This window comes from Clinocottus analis, unplaced genomic scaffold (assembly GCF_023055335.1).
Source record: "Clinocottus analis isolate CAN_PGR_092001 unplaced genomic scaffold, fCliAna1.0.p SCAF_35, whole genome shotgun sequence".
NCBI classification, from domain to species: Eukaryota; Metazoa; Chordata; class Actinopteri; order Perciformes; family Cottidae; genus Clinocottus; species Clinocottus analis.
In genome coordinates, this window is record NW_027176098.1 from 665,293 (window position 1) to 681,957 (window position 16,665).

The 16,665-nt window shown below is 41.9% G+C and overlaps 4 protein-coding genes across 4 annotated transcripts; 3 read left to right on the forward strand and 1 right to left on the reverse strand.

Moving 5' to 3' along the window:
* Positions 1-247: 247 nt before the first annotated feature.
* On the reverse strand, positions 248-3,772 carry LOC137799448 (gastrula zinc finger protein XlCGF57.1-like). The gene is made up of 2 exons (XM_068596246.1): positions 3,269-3,772; positions 248-2,372 (listed from the first exon to the last, which is right to left on the reverse strand). Exons 1-2 carry the CDS (start codon positions 3,459-3,461, stop codon positions 946-948), a joined length of 1,620 nt encoding a protein of 539 aa, XP_068452347.1. The 5' UTR covers positions 3,462-3,772; the 3' UTR covers positions 248-945.
* A 2,525-nt stretch (positions 3,773-6,297) lies between these two features.
* On the forward strand, positions 6,298-7,610 carry LOC137799454 (natterin-3-like). The gene is made up of 2 exons (XM_068596252.1): positions 6,298-6,391; positions 6,523-7,610. The coding sequence occupies exons 1-2, from the start codon at positions 6,298-6,300 to the stop codon at positions 7,608-7,610; spliced, it is 1,182 nt and encodes a 393-aa protein (XP_068452353.1).
* A 3,660-nt stretch (positions 7,611-11,270) lies between these two features.
* On the forward strand, positions 11,271-12,779 carry LOC137799410 (natterin-3-like). Its single transcript, XM_068596200.1, has 2 exons — positions 11,271-11,343; positions 11,689-12,779. Exons 1-2 carry the CDS (start codon positions 11,298-11,300, stop codon positions 12,777-12,779), a joined length of 1,137 nt encoding a protein of 378 aa, XP_068452301.1. The 5' UTR covers positions 11,271-11,297.
* A 766-nt stretch (positions 12,780-13,545) lies between these two features.
* ptrh1 (peptidyl-tRNA hydrolase 1 homolog) lies at positions 13,546-15,957 on the forward strand. The gene is made up of 5 exons (XM_068596280.1): positions 13,546-14,007; positions 14,624-14,843; positions 14,982-15,081; positions 15,357-15,402; positions 15,504-15,957. The coding sequence occupies exons 1-5, from the start codon at positions 13,900-13,902 to the stop codon at positions 15,699-15,701; spliced, it is 672 nt and encodes a 223-aa protein (XP_068452381.1). The 5' UTR covers positions 13,546-13,899; the 3' UTR covers positions 15,702-15,957.
* Positions 15,958-16,665: the final 708 nt, after the last annotated feature.

Consider the following 16,665-nt stretch of genomic DNA (forward strand, 5'->3'; position numbering starts at 1 on the left):
CATTGACCATTTTTAAGAACTGAGTAAAATGCAAATTCCACACATATATTAATTGAATTATTTACTCAGTCATTATTTTTAAATACTGATCTTTTTTTGAAGTAGAAGATGTAAATGTTCTCAGAGACTGAGACTTTTTTTCAGTAGAAGAAAAAGAAAGAAACTCCAGATTAACCCGTGAAAGAAACGCATTGCCAGCAAAACCGTTGTTCTTCTATGGTGCTGCTTTTTATATTAAAATACTGACTCAAATGTTGCTTTTTATTTTTTTTCATGTCAAAGATTCAGGACAGGTATGTAGATTAAAAAACTTTTTTTTTTTTTACATTTCTAGAAAACATGTAAACCAAAAACAACAAAGTAATGTAGTAAATGTATTTGAATGAAGACAGTGATTTACCTGACACGTTGTTTTGGAGCTTCACTTTCACTCATTTGTGTTACAACGTTAGTCTCATTAAAAACATCTGCTTTTATTCAAGTTTGGAGTCATGTTGTGAAGATAAGAACATCAGGATGTACATCCCTGTTCAACAAGAGGATGACCCTGAATCAGTGGTGACATCGTGTTCATCTTCATGACAAAGTTACCCAGCTTTTAAAATACCTTTTTAACACTTTGATGTTTTAAAGGGTTACTTCAGACCACAAAGCTGCAACACTCGTGATCTACACCTCGTTTAAACACAGTCTAGTACATTGAACTGAGGTCATTTTGGTGAAAACATTGGCTGAACTTTCCAACAGTTTGAGATAAACCATGAAAACAATTAGAACAGGTAACTGTTTCATTACAACTATTAAAATAGTCAAAGATAAAGTTTGTTAAAAAAAAAGAGGTCAAACATTCACGTCCTAAAACAAAGGACAGAATCCCTAAATCTCAAAGAGATGCGATCAGTAGAGGAAGAGGTTGAGATGATCTTGATGAGCAAACTCCAAAAACTAATTTGTTTCTCTAGTGTGGACTTTTAAATGTCGTTTCAGAGTGTGCTTAAGTGAAAATGTTTTACTACACACGGAACAACTAAATGGTTTCTCTCCTGTGTGGACAACCATGTGAACGTTCAGGTGTTCCTTTTGTGAAAATGTTTGACTACACAAGGAACAACTAATTATTTTCACCCTTGTGTGGACTTTCATGTGATCGTTCAGGTTTCTCTTTTGTGAAAATGTTTTACCACACGAGGAACAACTAAACGGATTCACTCCTGTGTGAACTTTCATGTGATCGTTCAGGTTTCCCTTATGTGAAAATGTTTTACTACACACGGAACAACCAAATGGTTTCACTCCTGTGTGAACTTTCATGTGATCGTTCAGGTTTCCCTTTTGTGAAAATGTTTTACTACACACAGTACAACTAAATGCTTTTACTCCGGTGTGAATAGTCATGTGAATATTCAGGTTTCCCTTTTGTGAAAATGTTTTACTACATAAGGAACAACGAAATGCTTTCACTCCTGTGTGGACTGTCATGTGAACATCAAGGTTTTTCTTGTGTGCAAATGTTTTACTACACAAGGAACAACTAAATGCTTTCACTCCTGTGTGGACAATCATGTGATAGTTCCGGTTTCCCTCATGTGAAAATGTTTTACCACAAACTGAACAATGAAATGGTTTCACTCCTGTGTGGACATTCATGTGATGTTTCAGAGTTTGCCTGTGTGCATATGTTTTACTACACAAGGAACAACTAAATGGTTTCACTCTTGTTTTGGTTCCAGTGTGTCTCTCCAGAGGTCTCTTGAGGTCAGAGCTTCCAGCACATTCAGGCGAGCTGATTGATGTATTTCCAGTACTACAGTTCACATCACTTACAGGTTCCTGAGTCTCCTTCCAATCTCTACTGTCATCAGTCTCAGGTTCAGACGAGTCTTCAATATCTGATCCTAGATGTCTTTCTGGATCTAACTTCCTGTCTGGTTCTGATCCTCCACAATCCGCTCCATCAGCTTCTGTTTCCATCTGTTCAGTTTGTCTTTGATGAAGCTGTGAGGACTGAGCTTCTTCTTCATCATCATCTTCACTCTTTACAGGAGTGAATGAGACCTTGTTACCAGCCTCCTCCAGTCCTTGAAGCTGCTCTCCCTCCTGACTGGTCCAGAGTTCCTCCTGGTACTCTTTAATGTGAGGGGGCTCTGGATCCTCATGTTCCTCTTTAATGTGAGGGGGCGCTGGGTCCTCCTGTTCATCTTTAATGTGAGGGGGCTCTAGGTCCTCCTGTTCATCTTTAATGTGAGGGGGCTCTGGGTCCCCCTGTTCATCTTTAATGTGTGGGGGCTCTGGGTCCTCCTGGTCCAGACTGGAGCTCCAGTCCTGCTGATCAGGGGGAACCTCTTCTTTAACCACAAACAGCTGCTGGACGTCTGTAGAGAATAATAAAATACCTTCATACGTCTGAGGAATCTTACATTAATCTCTCTATTATTTAAGAGGTTTATCAATGAAAACGTAGTGAATTAGTTGTAAATGAAAGAAGCATGACCCCTAAATAAAAACATGCTGCTACTGTCGTAAACGTCACAGAGCAACTCGTGTTGCATTGACTGACCCACTCCCCACCGGCAGTGACAGACCCTCAGTAGCAGATGCAGAGACTACATGTTCCACCAACTGTAACTTGCTTTACTGACCTGTGTAGCTAATATAATGAAAGAAGAAGTATATTTATACATAAGGGGTATTCAACTAAAATTCAGCGAGGTCAAGTTCGTGAGAATTTCCTCATGCAAAAGTCTGAAAGATAAATTAAGATAGAACAACACAATAATGTCCAATTTGCGCTCTTTGATGTTGTGCCATATGTATTGAAGTAGCTAACAGTTATATTAACGTCTGGATGAAGTATGAACCTCTGAGATGTAGTACAGTAAAAAGTACAGTATGTACCTCTGAGATGTAGTACAGTAAAAAGTACAGTATGTACCTCTGAGATGTAGTACAGTAAAAAGTACAGTATGTACCTCTGAGTTGTAGTACAGTAAAAAGTACAGTATGTACCTCTGAGTTGTAGTACAGTAAAAAGTACAGTATGTACCTCTGAGTTGTAGTACAGTAAAAAGTACAGTATGTACCTCTGAGATGTAGTACAGTAAAAAGTACAGTATGTACCTCTGAGATGTAGTACAGTAGAAAGTGTGATATTCTTGGACTGTTATCTCAACGTGTTGATAAAGTTGTAAACGGCATCAACAGGAAGCTTTATAGTCATCGTGTCTCAGAACTGGTCCATCAGTGTAAAGTGAGAACAAACAGAACCAACCTGCTCTTTGGATCCGGACTTCCGGGTTGAAAACAGCGTCCAGTAGTCTCCGTTGTCGCTGGTTCTCCTCTTTTGAACTAGAAAGTTCCTCCTCGTACTCTGCTATCGTTCTTTCAAACAGCCCAAATATCTCTTCAGCAGCCGCAGTTAGTCGCTGGTTGACTAAAGTTCTCAGCATTTGGACTTTAGACATTTTCAAACGTTTTCTCGTCACAAACTGCGTCACAAAGCCCGTTTCCTCTCCGTTAAACTGGGACGAGCTGTGTTGATGAGCTGTGTTGATTCCAGCATGCTAAGCTAGCTTCAGGATCTTTGTAGGCTACCGGGAGATGAGTCACAGGAACAACATCCGGGAACAAAGGTGAACGTCTAGAAGTCCATTCAGAAGGTTTCTCAGACCTCCAGAGACTCTGCTGGATCAGGACTGAAGGAGCTACCTGACTCTTTATCAACGAGCCACGAGACGCTGCTGCTGCTGCTGACGGGAGCCGCCATGTTGCTCAGGGAACAACATCCGGGTCCGCCGCAGCTCGCGGCGTCACCTTCAAAATAAAAGCTTTGAGGTTCTTCTGTGTGACTTTCATGGCAGACTTGATGCATAGAGCGCATTTGAGCGCATTCCAAACATGTTCATTAACAGGTTTATAGAAATACACAAAAACTGATCCCCATTCATAAAGTGTAGACTTTTCTTGATCTAAATATGTGCATTTTAAATAATAATTTAATAAGTAAATAATAAAAAAGTGCATTTAAATATAATATACAACAAAATACAAGTTTTATCCAAATATAAGTTGAACTGTTGATATTTTAAATAGAGTAACTTGAGGTACTCCTGCCTGCTGTTGATTCACAATTAAGTCATTTATAATTAAGTTAACAAGGATTTCTACTACTCTGTGATGGTCGACTACTTTGAGATGTACATCTACACAGCGGGCGCTCTCCGTTCCAGACTTGACCGTAGAAAGCATTTGCAGCACTGAATGACAACGTCCTTCAGCAAGACAATGACCACGTTTCTGATGTCGTCCGTCTATTCAAACAACATCTAATAAACTTCCAAAAATCTCCATTAAGTGAGCTCTTAACCCAAATATTAAAGAGCTGAAATGTCTAAGATATCCAGCAGGTGGCAGTGAAAGATAACTAACCCACCACACAGCAGTGCAGTAACGCTCCAACATGGTGTTCAACATAAATTACGTTGCATCACCAAAGTTGATCCACACACGTCCATTTGAATGTAGAAATACTTACAAATACTCGTCTTGTAATTAAACTTGTGTCACGATATTTGTGTTTCTTAAAGTGAAATTAATGTATAAGTTGAGCAAAATCAACCCTCTGATGAAGACCATGAAGGCTCCAGAAAAAAGCAAGTAAGCAATAGTGCCATCATTTCATTTTGTCCCAAAATAGCTAAACGTTAAAGTCATATTTTTTTTTGGGTGACTGTTTGCTATCCAAACTGTTTCGTGTGTCTTTAATGTTTAGGTTAAGAGCTCACTGAATGGAAAGCGTGATCAAGGTGATTCAATCTTTATTATGGTCGCGTGAGGAGATTTGGGATTTCTCAAAGTTTATCAGATGTTGTTTGGAAGGACAGACGACATCAGAACAGTGTAGAGAGTTCATGATGCGCTGAAGGTCATCGATACGGGACGATAGGTTGGAGGACGGAGGTAGCTGATAAGTCTTATCGCTGTTTCTTTTCTTCATGTTAATAATCCTGAATCTTATCCTGCATTTCTTTTTATAATAGGTGGTAAGATCTGCACGAACACATGTATGACAAAGCAATTTTTCTTCTTTCATTTTGGTCTTTTTTTCTTCCTTTAGGCTCGTGGAAAGAAAACATTCAAAATGCACATTTAAGTGTTCAATTCTATCTTTTTCATACGTATGGTTCATACAGTATATTATGAACATTTTATGATGAAACATGGAGAATTCCTATGTATTTGTGGCAGTTGATTGTATTTTCTGATTTATAAATTCATGTATCTAATACGTCAACAACATTGAACAAGAATTTTAAAGCTGGCTTTAGCCAATGTTCAGATTTATGCTCTGTAAATGTATGCAAAATAACATGAAATTAAAAAAGATAATGCCTGATTTGCATATACAAACCTGTAAATAACTGTCTTCTTGTAAGTAATCAACTGCACTGTAAAAAAAACGCCTGTGAAATTTAGTGTGTTTGTGAGCAGTAACATAAAACATGTTACTGAAAAGTAGCTTTTCAGGGATCATGAATCCCGTCTTGGTTTGAAAAGACACGGACGGACGTTTCTGTTTATCGGTCAATGTCAGGCAGAGGGAAAGTGCACAGTCTGCTTTATGGTTGAGCCATAAACCAGTACACATAAACCAGTACATATAAACCTGGAGGGGGCCGGCTGTGTGGACTCAGTGGGGAGCGACTGTAAGGGTGAGTGCTGTTCAGTCTCTTTTCACCATCCGTCAATCAGACTGGATTACGATCGAAGTGACAATAATCTCCAGTAATCAATTTGTGTTGTTACATCATTTGCAATGATTTTAATTTTGTTTTGTAAAGATCCGTCAAGTTAAAACTTGTGTTTCATTAAATGTCTTTCAATGTGGAAATGATGTATTATACTATAATTATCAATTATAGTTAATCTGATGATTTATTTTAGTATTTATTTCATTACTTGTTATATTACTAATTAAAATATTCAAATGGGTTTTTCTCACACACGCAAGTGATATCTGTGGTCCAATGCAAAGCTTCTGCAAAAACAGAAGTGGAATATATTATTAAAAAGATTATAAAAAAGAAATAATGAAAATTGAAGATCAAAAATATTGATTGTGCCGCAAAAAAATTAGACCCATTTGGTGTTTAGCATGAAAGTCGTTTTGAAGATGTTCAGCAAAAACACAAATGAAGCCACTTGTCTTCAATTGAATGTCTTCAATTGGAAGACATGGAAGACATGTTTAGCCGAAATTCTTTGACATAATTTCAGTAGAATATTGTGATTCATCTGCAGATGAAGCTGTCAGTGTTGCTGCTGCCCGCCCTGCTGGCTCTGGCCTCCGCCAGTCTGCAGGACATCGTGAAGAAGAGCGCACAGCACAGAAAAGGTCAATATTTCATATTTTGAGTCCTCTGAATCTTGCTAAACTAATCTTATGAGTTCCACATTACATGAAATTGGATGAGGAGTGCTGTGTGGGTACAGATCTAAAGTTTCCGTTCGTCTCGTTTTGCACAGTTTCCTTACTGAACCCCGAGCTGGAGGGTCGGGTGCCCGAACCGACGGGTAACAGGGCGGTGTCGGCTCCTCTGACTCCGGCCGACCTGGAGCACCAGCAGGATCTACCTTCCTCTTTCGTTTTCGGCGAGAACGTCAACCTGGAGTGGCTGACCTGGGCCGGCGCCGTGCCCAACGGCGCCGTCGCCATCTACAACGGCTACACCGAGCGCACCGACTACGTCTGCAAGTACAAGTGCGAGGCCGGCTTCTACAACCCGAGCCTGGGCCCCTACTGCCGCTACCCCTACGGAGACGGCGAGTACTACGCCCCCGAGTTCGAGATCCTGGCCAACAAAGACAACTTTGAGTTCCTGGAGTGGAAGGAAGGTTCCTACGGCTCAGTGCCCCAATATTCAGTCAGGACCTGCCCGGGCGTCGGCATCTTCGTCGGGAAGAACAAGTACGGCCTCGGGAAGGTCGTCCCTCAGTTCGAAGCCTTCTTCCTGCCTTGGGAAGGCGACGAGTATTGGTACAAGAAGTACCAGGTCCTGACCATCAACAGGGATGCCTACAGCCAGCACATCACCGACGTTAAGTACGCCATCGACGAAGTCGCCATCTTCCAGTATCCTCCCGAGACCATGCGCATCTCCGGGGTCACCAACAATGAGTGCCAGGCGGTGGTGAAGACGGTCACCATCTCGAAGACCTCGGAGGTGGAGACCACCTGGGACATCGGCCGTTCCACCATGCTGGGCATCACCGGCAGCATCACGGCCAAAATCCCCTTCATCGGCTCCGGGGGCATCGAGCTGGGCGGCGAGAAGACGCTGCAGTTCTCCAAGGGAACCAGCGTGGTGGAGTCGCTCAGCCACTCCGTGTCCGTGGAGCTCACCATCCCCCCGAACCACTCCTGCAAAGTCCGCATGGAGGGGCGCAAGATCAAGGCCGACATCCCTTACACGGCTCGCCTCAGCCGCACCTACCGCGACGGAGAGACCCAGTGGACGTCCATCTCGGGGACGTACGACGGAGTCCAGATCGGGGAAGTCCGGGCCGTAGTGGACCGCTGCGAACCCGTGGCCGATGCCCTGCCGTGCCCCTGAAAGACTGATGGAAAAAACAGATGTTTGGAACATCTGATAAGCAAATTATTCATAACAATAAAATGTTGTGTTGAAATGGAAAATATATTTTGGTTGTTGGAAATACATTTGAAAAAAAAATAAAAATCATATGGCACTTCATCTTTGTCTTTACTTAAATTCTCCTCCCCTTGAAAATGATGGTTTTGTTTACCATTCATGATTTCAGATTGTGCACAAACATCAAAGCAAATACTTTCAGAGACTGAACTTAACGTTTGAGACTTGAACATTTTGCATCTACAATTATTATTACACACTAAATTAATGACACTTTTTGGGGTTAAATGGCATTTCGAATGCTGTTCTATTACTTTAAATTGAAAATATAGGTTGGTGGTCATGATATTTTACTCATATTACTCAATTTCATTGAACACTGAGATAATTAGAGCACAACAAAAGACACTCAAACAGACGTATAGGATTTAAAGTTTTTGCACATAAGATAATGTTGTCAAATGTAACGCTGCATGAATAAAACAATTAACATGAAAAAATAAAAATAGAGAAAATACATTCATGAAATAAAAAAATAATAAAAGAAATGTGGAGGTAATAGTTGTCATTCAGTTTTACTCCATTTAATCTTTTTGCAAATGTTTTTATGCACTTTCCTTGTAAGTAAAGTGAAATCCCTAGAAAGCCAGTTTGAGTCTCTCAAATCTGGGGATATATATAAATATATATATATATATATATATTATATATATATATATATATATATATATATATATATATATATATAAGGTTGACTTCCTGTTGGACAAAATGCTTCAGCAGCAACTTGAGAAGGAAGACGTTCAACATTCAGTGTCGACGTTGAATGCAGTAATTATTCCCTTTTTGACGCTGCGAATCAAACTCTCTCCTCATGAGAGACATGTTGTTCCACAACATAATACAAGATGGACAAACAAACATCACAGCTCTGAATAGTTCACACAAGTTTCCCCACACGGCCGGCTGCAGGCGGCAGCAGCTGGGGGCCGTGACAGAGCGGTCCTGTCCACGCACACGACCTCTACGCCGCCTTGTTTCACACAGAGTCCTCGCTCAGACTCAAATAATTGATAATAACTCCCCGTCTCAAGGACGCTGGCGGACGGCCGTGACCTCTCAATGATAGCGGCTGTGCGTGCAGCGGCGTCTCGTCCGGTTTAATCTTGGCAGCCGGCGACGTCACGTAACAGGGAACCTTCTTAATCAATGACCCACTATTACAGGGATCTCGGATCTCCGCGTTCCCAGCTCAGAGCTTATCTGAGCGCGCGTTATCTGGCCATCAATGGACAGAGAGCGCCGCGGCACTTTGGACCTCGTGCGGTCCTCTATCGGCCAGCAGATACAGGAGGTTCAAATCCAGGCGAATGTACTTATGAAGCACTTTTAACGAAATCAAAGAGTACATTTTTAAACAGGGATCAATAAAGAACCCTGTTATCGTGATCAGCATGAATAATCCCTCTACAGTTGAGCTGTGTTATCCAGTCAAGGGCAAAGTAGGTCAAGAGTCTACAGATTATAAATAAGACAAAACAAATCTAAAATCACCGAATGAGTTGATTTTACAAAAGGTATAGCAAAAGGTATAGCTAAAGGTATTGCTAAAGGTATTGCAAAAGGTATAGCAAAAGGTATAGCAAAAGGTATAGCTAAAGGTATTGCAAAAGGTATAGCAAAAGGTATAGCTAAAGGTATAGCTAAAGGTATAGCAAAAGGTATAGCAAAAGGTATAGCTAAAGGTATAGCTACTACTCTTATTAATGCTTTCTTATTTATTTATTTATTTAGTTGTTTTACAATTGGGATTTGTGGGAGTTTAGAAGGTATGATTTAAAGTTTGCTCATATTTATTCCTGTCATTTATCTGTTTTGGTACATTATGTAAAAAAAAAAAAAACATGTTTAATGAAATCTAAACTCAAAAGTTAAAAATGAAAAACCAAAGTATGTTTTACATGTTGTACTACTGTGTAATTTGCAAGTTTCTGCATTATTTCAAGTGTTGATTGTAAAACAAACAAAAAGAGTTATTTCTCACCTAAATAGCTGATATAAAGATATGTCTGTTTTTGTTTTGATTTCTAAGACGATACGACAAATGAATTATGAATAAAAACAATTTAACATTTATTAATAATAATCCCCTTTAATGAGGATAAGGTCATGAAGGTCACTGGTTTCCTGTGTTTCCTCGAGCAAGGCATCAAAACCCCAGAGGGCCGAGCACCAAGTATGTTTTATTTAATTTAGCAGAAAGCTCCACATGACTTGACATCTTTTCTTTGAACAGCTGATCGGCAGCAGAGGTTGAACTCTCTCTCAGGTTTTTATTGCGGGCCATAAGTCTGCAGGGAGGTTTTAAAAGCCGGCGGCGGTGTCAGGCGTCGTCACTGCAGGAGGAACCTGTCGAGGTAAAAGCTGCGTCTCCGTCCGAATGACAACATTTCACTGTCTGATTGTTTTCCTGCAGAGCATGAAATTGATTGACGACCAGAATCATCAATACATTTGAAAATGTTCAAATCGTAAACATATATATATTTTTTTACGATATTTATTTTGCCAGAAAATGTATTCACTTATTATTTGTTACAGTAATAATACATTAAGTTGCAGACAGTTAATCATAACAATTGTCTGAATTCTACATATTTTTTAAAAATTGATACAATTTGTCATTTTCGTTTAATATTTAATCTTCACACCATTTTTTGGGGTTTATAGTATCACGTAAAAAGTATCCTGCATGAAATACTTAAAAATAATTATGCAACTTCATCACGTAAAGGAAAAAAGAAACCTGATTAACTTCACATTCGATATTTTCATGTAAAGAAAAAAACTGTTAATATCACAGATTTAATCATGCTTTGTTTACATCCACTCATATTTATTAATTTCAATTTAATTTACTTTAGTTTTTTGCATGTAGATAACTGAGATGATTCAAAATGTTTAAACATTTTAATATTACAAAATTACTGTATGCAGAATTGGAGGATACCTCTCAACCATAAGCATCATATGCAGATTGTTTGACATAAAACACTTTAAAAAAAAAGCTTTTCACCTGTTATTAAAAATATGAACTCAAAGGTTTTTATGGTCTTCAACTTCTACGACAGACTTTTTTTTAACAAAAGAAGTATTACGCAATGTCATACTTTTGCTGACCTCTGCAGGCCACCAGGAGCAACTGCAACTGTTCCACAAACAAACAAAATCACATTTCAATGAGAGAGCAAGCTTTTAAAAAAATAATGCACTTATTAAATTTCCTTTCTGTGTTGTTCCGCAGGCCGGTTGCACTGTCCTGAAACTCAGAAACAAAAAGGTAAAGGAATGTTTTTTTGAATCAAACACATTTGTAACTGATAACTTTATAAATTGTTGATTGTAATAATTTGGGGGCGTGTCTTCTGGTGGGAGGAGCTCTGGGTTTAGCATCTTTTGCAGCTAACGCTGTTGCAACTTTCACACTCTGTTTATTGCTTATCGTTTCTCAATATCACCAAACCCGACCTTCAACTTTCCCCTCTCTCTTTGTCTCATTACTTTTTGTGCCTTTGATGAGTTTGATGTTGTGTTGTTGTTTCCTCGTGTGTCCAGATGAGCTGGCGTGTCGCCGTCGTCGTCGTGGCGATGCTCCACGTCGCCCAGCTGCAGGACTGGCAGGAGCAGACGGGCAGTGAGTCACATCTGGACCGCCCGAGACATCTGCTTTTTTTTTCAAAATAAAAGCCTTTAAAAACAGCGTTTTGCTCTAAAGAGAAGCAAAGCATAGACAGACGCACACAAGGTCAAGGCAGATGCACATTTAAGTATTATTATAATACTATAATACTACTGAACACGGGGGGAAGAGGTGCAGACCCCCATGGGTGTGTCTATTGAGCAAATATGGTTAATTTGCAGCCTCAAGACGAGCTTCTGTGTCAAATATTTATATTGTCAGGTTTTTGGTCAATGAACTCGCTCCTGGAAAAAACAATAATTTTTACACCCGAACCATTTCCCTGCTCCGTCTTTGCAGAGCCGCGGTTGAACCCGACGCTGGAAGACGTCGTGCCTTCCCGGGAAGTCGTCCAACCTCCCGAAATCAGAGAGACCCCTGAGGCCGAGACGACCTCGCGCTCCTCCCCCATGTTCGGCGAGCACGCCAACCTCAAGTGGGTGACGTGGGGCGGCCAACTCCCGAGCGGCGCCGTCGCCATCTTCAACGGCTACGCCGAGCGCACGGACTACGTGTGCAAGGTCAACTGCGAGGCCGGCTTCTACTCGCCCGGCGAAGGGGCCTTCTGCCGCTACCCGTTCGCCGACAAAGAGTACGCGTCCTCCAAGTTCGAGATGCTGGTCAACGTGGACCACTTCGAGTTCCTGGAATGGGTCGAAGATTCGTACGGGTCAGTGCCGAGCTACGCCGTCAAAACCTGCCCGGGGTCCGACATCTTCGTGGGCAAAAACAAGTACGGCCTGGGCAAAGTGGTGACCCGGCACGAGGCCTTCTTCCTCCCGTGGGAGGGCGACGAGTACTGGTACAAGAGCTACCACGTCCTCGCCATCAACCGCGACGGCTACAGCCAGCATATCTCCCACGTGGAGTACGGCATCGACCAGATGGAGCTGTTCCACCACCCGCCCGAGGCCCTGCAGCTAGCCAGGGTCACCAACCTGGAGTGCAAGGACGTGCGGAAGACGGTGAAGCTGGAGAAGACCAGCTCGTCGGGGAAGACCTGGGACATCGGCAGAGAGACCCGCAACGGCTCCGTCTCCACCATGGAGGCCAAGGTGCCCATCCTCGGCCCGGGCACCGTGGACTTCACGAAGGAGCAGACGGTGACCTTCTCGGAGGGCACCAGCGTGGTGGAGTCCATCGGCCACTTTGTCTCCGTGGAGCTTCTGGTGCCGCCCAACCACTCGTGCGGCGTGAGGATGGACGGCAGGAAGATGACGGCCGACATCCCCTTCACGGGCCGGCTGAGCAGGACCAACCGGGACGGGGACACCCGCTGGACGTACATCACGGGCGTCTACGACGGCGTGAGCGTCGGCGAGATCAACGCCGTGGTGGAGCGGTGCCAGCCGGTGGAGGACGCCGTGCCCTGCCCGTCCACTCGGGCCTGAGGATCCGTCTGCTGGACGTCAATGAAGTTTAACAACGCTCTTGTTTTCTGAAATAAAATACAATCGTGAATTTAAAGGCGTTTCTTTGTTGTTGTTTTTTAGGACTGTCACATGAAGGTTATTTATTTCATTACTTTTTACAAGGTTGTACTGTTTAAAAAAATTTTTTTTTAAGTACACGTGTTTAAAGATATGGCATCAACATTTAACAATTACATTGAATAAAACACCAACATTTTTAAAAATAATATATATATATATATATATATATATAAATATATATATATATATACAAACTAAAACAATAATAACAATTATATATATATATATATATATATATATATATATATATATATATATATATATATATAAACAAAAACAAAACTAAATATGACATGAAATCATGTGTCTAAATATATGGCATCAATATATTATTATAACGTCAAAATAAGTTACCAATAAATATCAATGTTGCAGGGCAATATCTAACTGAAAAACAGTAATACATAATATATACATTAAATTAGAACATAAAACCATGCACATACATGTATAATATCATGAATTCTGCTTTTAACCGGATGCTAGTTAAGTATGTTTTTTTGTAATAATAATAATAATAATAATAATAATAATAATAATAATGTTATTACAGTGTAGTTACCTATCCCCACAGCGAGGTGGTGCTGTGGTCCAACAGAGGACAACACCTGGACACCGGTTGTCTTTGTGACTCCTTGGCTTGTATGAGAGCGGGTCATGTGACCGGAAGTGAGACCTGAGAGCAGTTTATATCTGAACATAAACTCTTGATTTATATTGTTATTCGTGTGTTTGTCAATTTCAGATAACTTCGTGAAGCAAAGTGCAGATGAATAGCGCGAAATGTTAAGTTCCAGTGTATTGAATCCCATTCAGAAATCAGTTAATTTAAGAGACGCTGCTGAAGGTTTTCTCAGAGGACATGTTTTGTCCTCACGGGGGTCTAAACCGCAAATTTGACTTAAAGACACGAGCCGACTGTCTTTTTTTATAAGCCGATCGAAAGAGGTCACAGTTTTGAGTACTTTTTGTCGTTATTTGTCGCTTTTTTTTTTACAAGCTGTTGAACTTTGTCACAATGCGGCGACTTTTAACAAGAGTAGTAAACCGGGTTTTGCTGAGTGCGCCGTTTACGCCAGCGACGGCCATTGAGACAGAAATACACACCGAAGGCCGACGACGGCTGGTAAGTGTGACAGCTCACACACTGAGCATTGTGTCTGCGGCTCCGTGACTCCACGGACGGTTATTTCACCTCGACTACCCACCGATTTACTTAATACAATGTAAATCCCACCAAACACCATTGAAACATCTGTCAGTTCAAAGCTGATATGTTCATTTGGGCAAATTATTCATCCCATAATATATATTTGATTACATTTTCTGGATCGATCTCTACTACTTTTAAATTCGGCATACATTTAATTCGAATTAAGAGCTCTTTTCTGTGATAGTAGAATATGGAGGTGTGTCCTTAACTTGACATATTTTATAATGGAGTTTGGCGTGTTCTCTCTCTTCACCCTTCACCCTGTTTACCGTGACTGGGTGGTAAAGTGACATGTTGTGCAATGAGTTTAGCCACACAACAAAAACATATTTATTGCAGACTGACACAGAACACAGGGCCTGCAGTGTGTCCGCAGCCAGAGAGGCCAGTACACTGCGGCCATAGTGTTTCAGTACCATGAGTACATCAGTACTGATGTACTCATGGTACTCATGGTACTGATGGCGCCTGCACTTCTTCTCCGAAAGGAACATTTGGTATTGTGTCTCATTGTGTGTGTGTGTTCCAGGTGGTGGGTCTGGGTAACCTGGACATGGAGGACACCCGGCACAGCGTCGGCATGGCGGTTCTCGCCGCGCTCGCCGCCCGCCTCGGCGTGGCCGACCGTTGGCGCGGCGACAAGCACGTGTCCGGCGAGGTCATCATGTCGGCGGTGCAGCGGACGCACGTGGTGCTGCTCCGCCCGCGGCTGCCCATGAACGGCAACGGCGTGTCGGTGGCCAGAGCGGGTCAGACCGCTTTTATCCTGTTTAACGTCTGCGTTCATTCTCGTGACGTCTGGCTCGTTGCCGATAGACGCAGCGTTGCGTCTCCAGACGCTCACGCCGTCGTGCGTCATGTGGTCTAAAAGTCTGCTCTTCCTCCAGCCGGGAAGTTCGGCATCAAGCCCGAAGACATCCTGCTGGTCCACGACGAGCTGGACAAGGCTCTGGGCAAAGTGGTCCTCAAGCACGGAGGAAGTGCCAGGTGCGTTTCCTGTTTCTGTTTCCTGCTTCCTGTTTCCTGAATACATTACACTCTGAAATGTTATCACAACTTACAACACACAAACAAAACGACCAGTAATTATGATTTATTGATACTTAAGTCCTTAAGAAATGCTTTATAATGTGTTCAAATCATTGTTTTTAAGCATTATGATTATTCATGAGAGCTTATATCTATAATTACAACACTTCACAAGCAGAATATCATAATGTTCATTATGAGAAATGACCTTTGACCCCTGGTTCTCCTCCCAGAGGTCATAACGGCGTGCGCTCCTGCGTGGACTGCCTGCACACGGACGTGAGTGAAGAGTCACACGAAGCCAAAAGTTCCTGCGCGGCGGTAAAAGTTAAATCCGCTGTGAGTTCCTGAGCAGAAACGAGTCCTCGTCTCTCTCGCAGGTGATGCCCAGGCTCCGGGTCGGCATCGGGCGCCCGGCGGACGACACGCCCGTCGAGCGCCACATCCTGGGCCACTTCTCCGCCTCCGAGAAGGAGCTCCTGGACTCGGTTCTGGCCCGCAGCGTGGAGCTGCTCCTCTCCCAGCTCGTCCAGGAGGAGCCGCCCTCCCCGCCAGCAGGGGGCGCCGGGCGGGCGTGAGCCTCCGGGTTCGTCTGCGCCGCGAGATCTCTGAAGCTCGTCACGATGTTTCTCTGCGTTCACGCTGAATGAAATAATAAAAGTGAAAGACGGTGCCGCCTTGCTGGAGGTAAATGTGTCGTTTCCATTCATTTTTTTCATTTTTTAACGCCGCATTATGACGTACGATATCCTACAAAAAAAGCACTTTTTCCTACAAAAGTCCAGCAACTCATTACCCTTTCAAAATAAACTTCCGTCTTCACAGGAAACTCAGTTGGTGGTAAAATAATTTACGTTTTTATTAAAGATGATGAAATACTTAGTTGCGTTTAATAAAAGATGTCTGTTTGTGTTCAAATGACTCCAGATGCCCAAAACACAAAATAATGTCAAAGAAATATCGACGGATTACAACGCGTTGTGTTTCTTTGTGTGTTTTGAAGGTTTTTGCTCAGTTTAATGTTTGAATTTCATTTTCATTTTAAACTAATAATCATCCTGAAAGTCATTTTTTTACAGTTGGACCTGAAACCTTTTCATGTCTTTCTGTGTCATCTTCATTTCCTCTTAACCAGAAACATGTAGACTGATATTTACACACCTGAACAACACCTCACGTGTTCCTTTCATTATAACACAACATTATTATGTGTGTGGCTGCAGAGACACACTTTTAGTTTGGGGAGGACATTTTAGAGGAAACGTTCTAAAGACGGGTTGTTTTTTAAAGGTTAAGGGAACAAAGTCTCAGTGAAGTCGTTTCAGCGTCAAACAACAACAAAAGCTTTTTTTTCCTTGAAGCTCAATTTCTCCTTTTGTACCTGAAAGTGGCATCGAACACACGGCTCCCCTCACGTCCGGCTCTCTGCGTCTTGTCCTCCCCAATCAAGCTCTTTTTTTACCCACAAAAAACAAAACAACCGTATTGATTTCCTCCTCCTCTCTCTTCCCGATTGTCACACTAATTACACTCTTCATCAAT

What these genes read in the sequence shown, in the direction of transcription:
- LOC137799448 (XM_068596246.1), bottom strand. Translation starts at nt 3,461, where the DNA reads ATGTCTAAAGTCCAAATGCTGAGAACTTTAGTCAACCAGCGACTAACT. An exon ending in AGTCCGGATCCAAAGAGCAG is followed by an intron (nt 2,373 to 3,268) that starts GTTGGTTCTGTT and finishes TATTCTCTACAG; the next exon opens with ACGTCCAGCAGCTGTTTGTG.
- LOC137799454 (XM_068596252.1), top strand. Translation starts at nt 6,298, where the DNA reads ATGAAGCTGTCAGTGTTGCTGCTGCCCGCCCTGCTGGCTCTGGCCTCC. An exon ending in GAGCGCACAGCACAGAAAAG is followed by an intron (nt 6,392 to 6,522) that starts GTCAATATTTCA and finishes CGTTTTGCACAG; the next exon opens with TTTCCTTACTGAACCCCGAG.
- LOC137799410 (XM_068596200.1), top strand. Translation starts at nt 11,298, where the DNA reads ATGCTCCACGTCGCCCAGCTGCAGGACTGGCAGGAGCAGACGGGCA. An exon ending in CTGGCAGGAGCAGACGGGCA is followed by an intron (nt 11,344 to 11,688) that starts GTGAGTCACATC and finishes CCGTCTTTGCAG; the next exon opens with AGCCGCGGTTGAACCCGACG.
- ptrh1 (XM_068596280.1), top strand. Translation starts at nt 13,900, where the DNA reads ATGCGGCGACTTTTAACAAGAGTAGTAAACCGGGTTTTGCTGAGTGCG. An exon ending in CCGAAGGCCGACGACGGCTG is followed by an intron (nt 14,008 to 14,623) that starts GTAAGTGTGACA and finishes TGTGTGTTCCAG; the next exon opens with GTGGTGGGTCTGGGTAACCT. An exon ending in TGGACTGCCTGCACACGGAC is followed by an intron (nt 15,403 to 15,503) that starts GTGAGTGAAGAG and finishes TCTCTCTCGCAG; the next exon opens with GTGATGCCCAGGCTCCGGGT.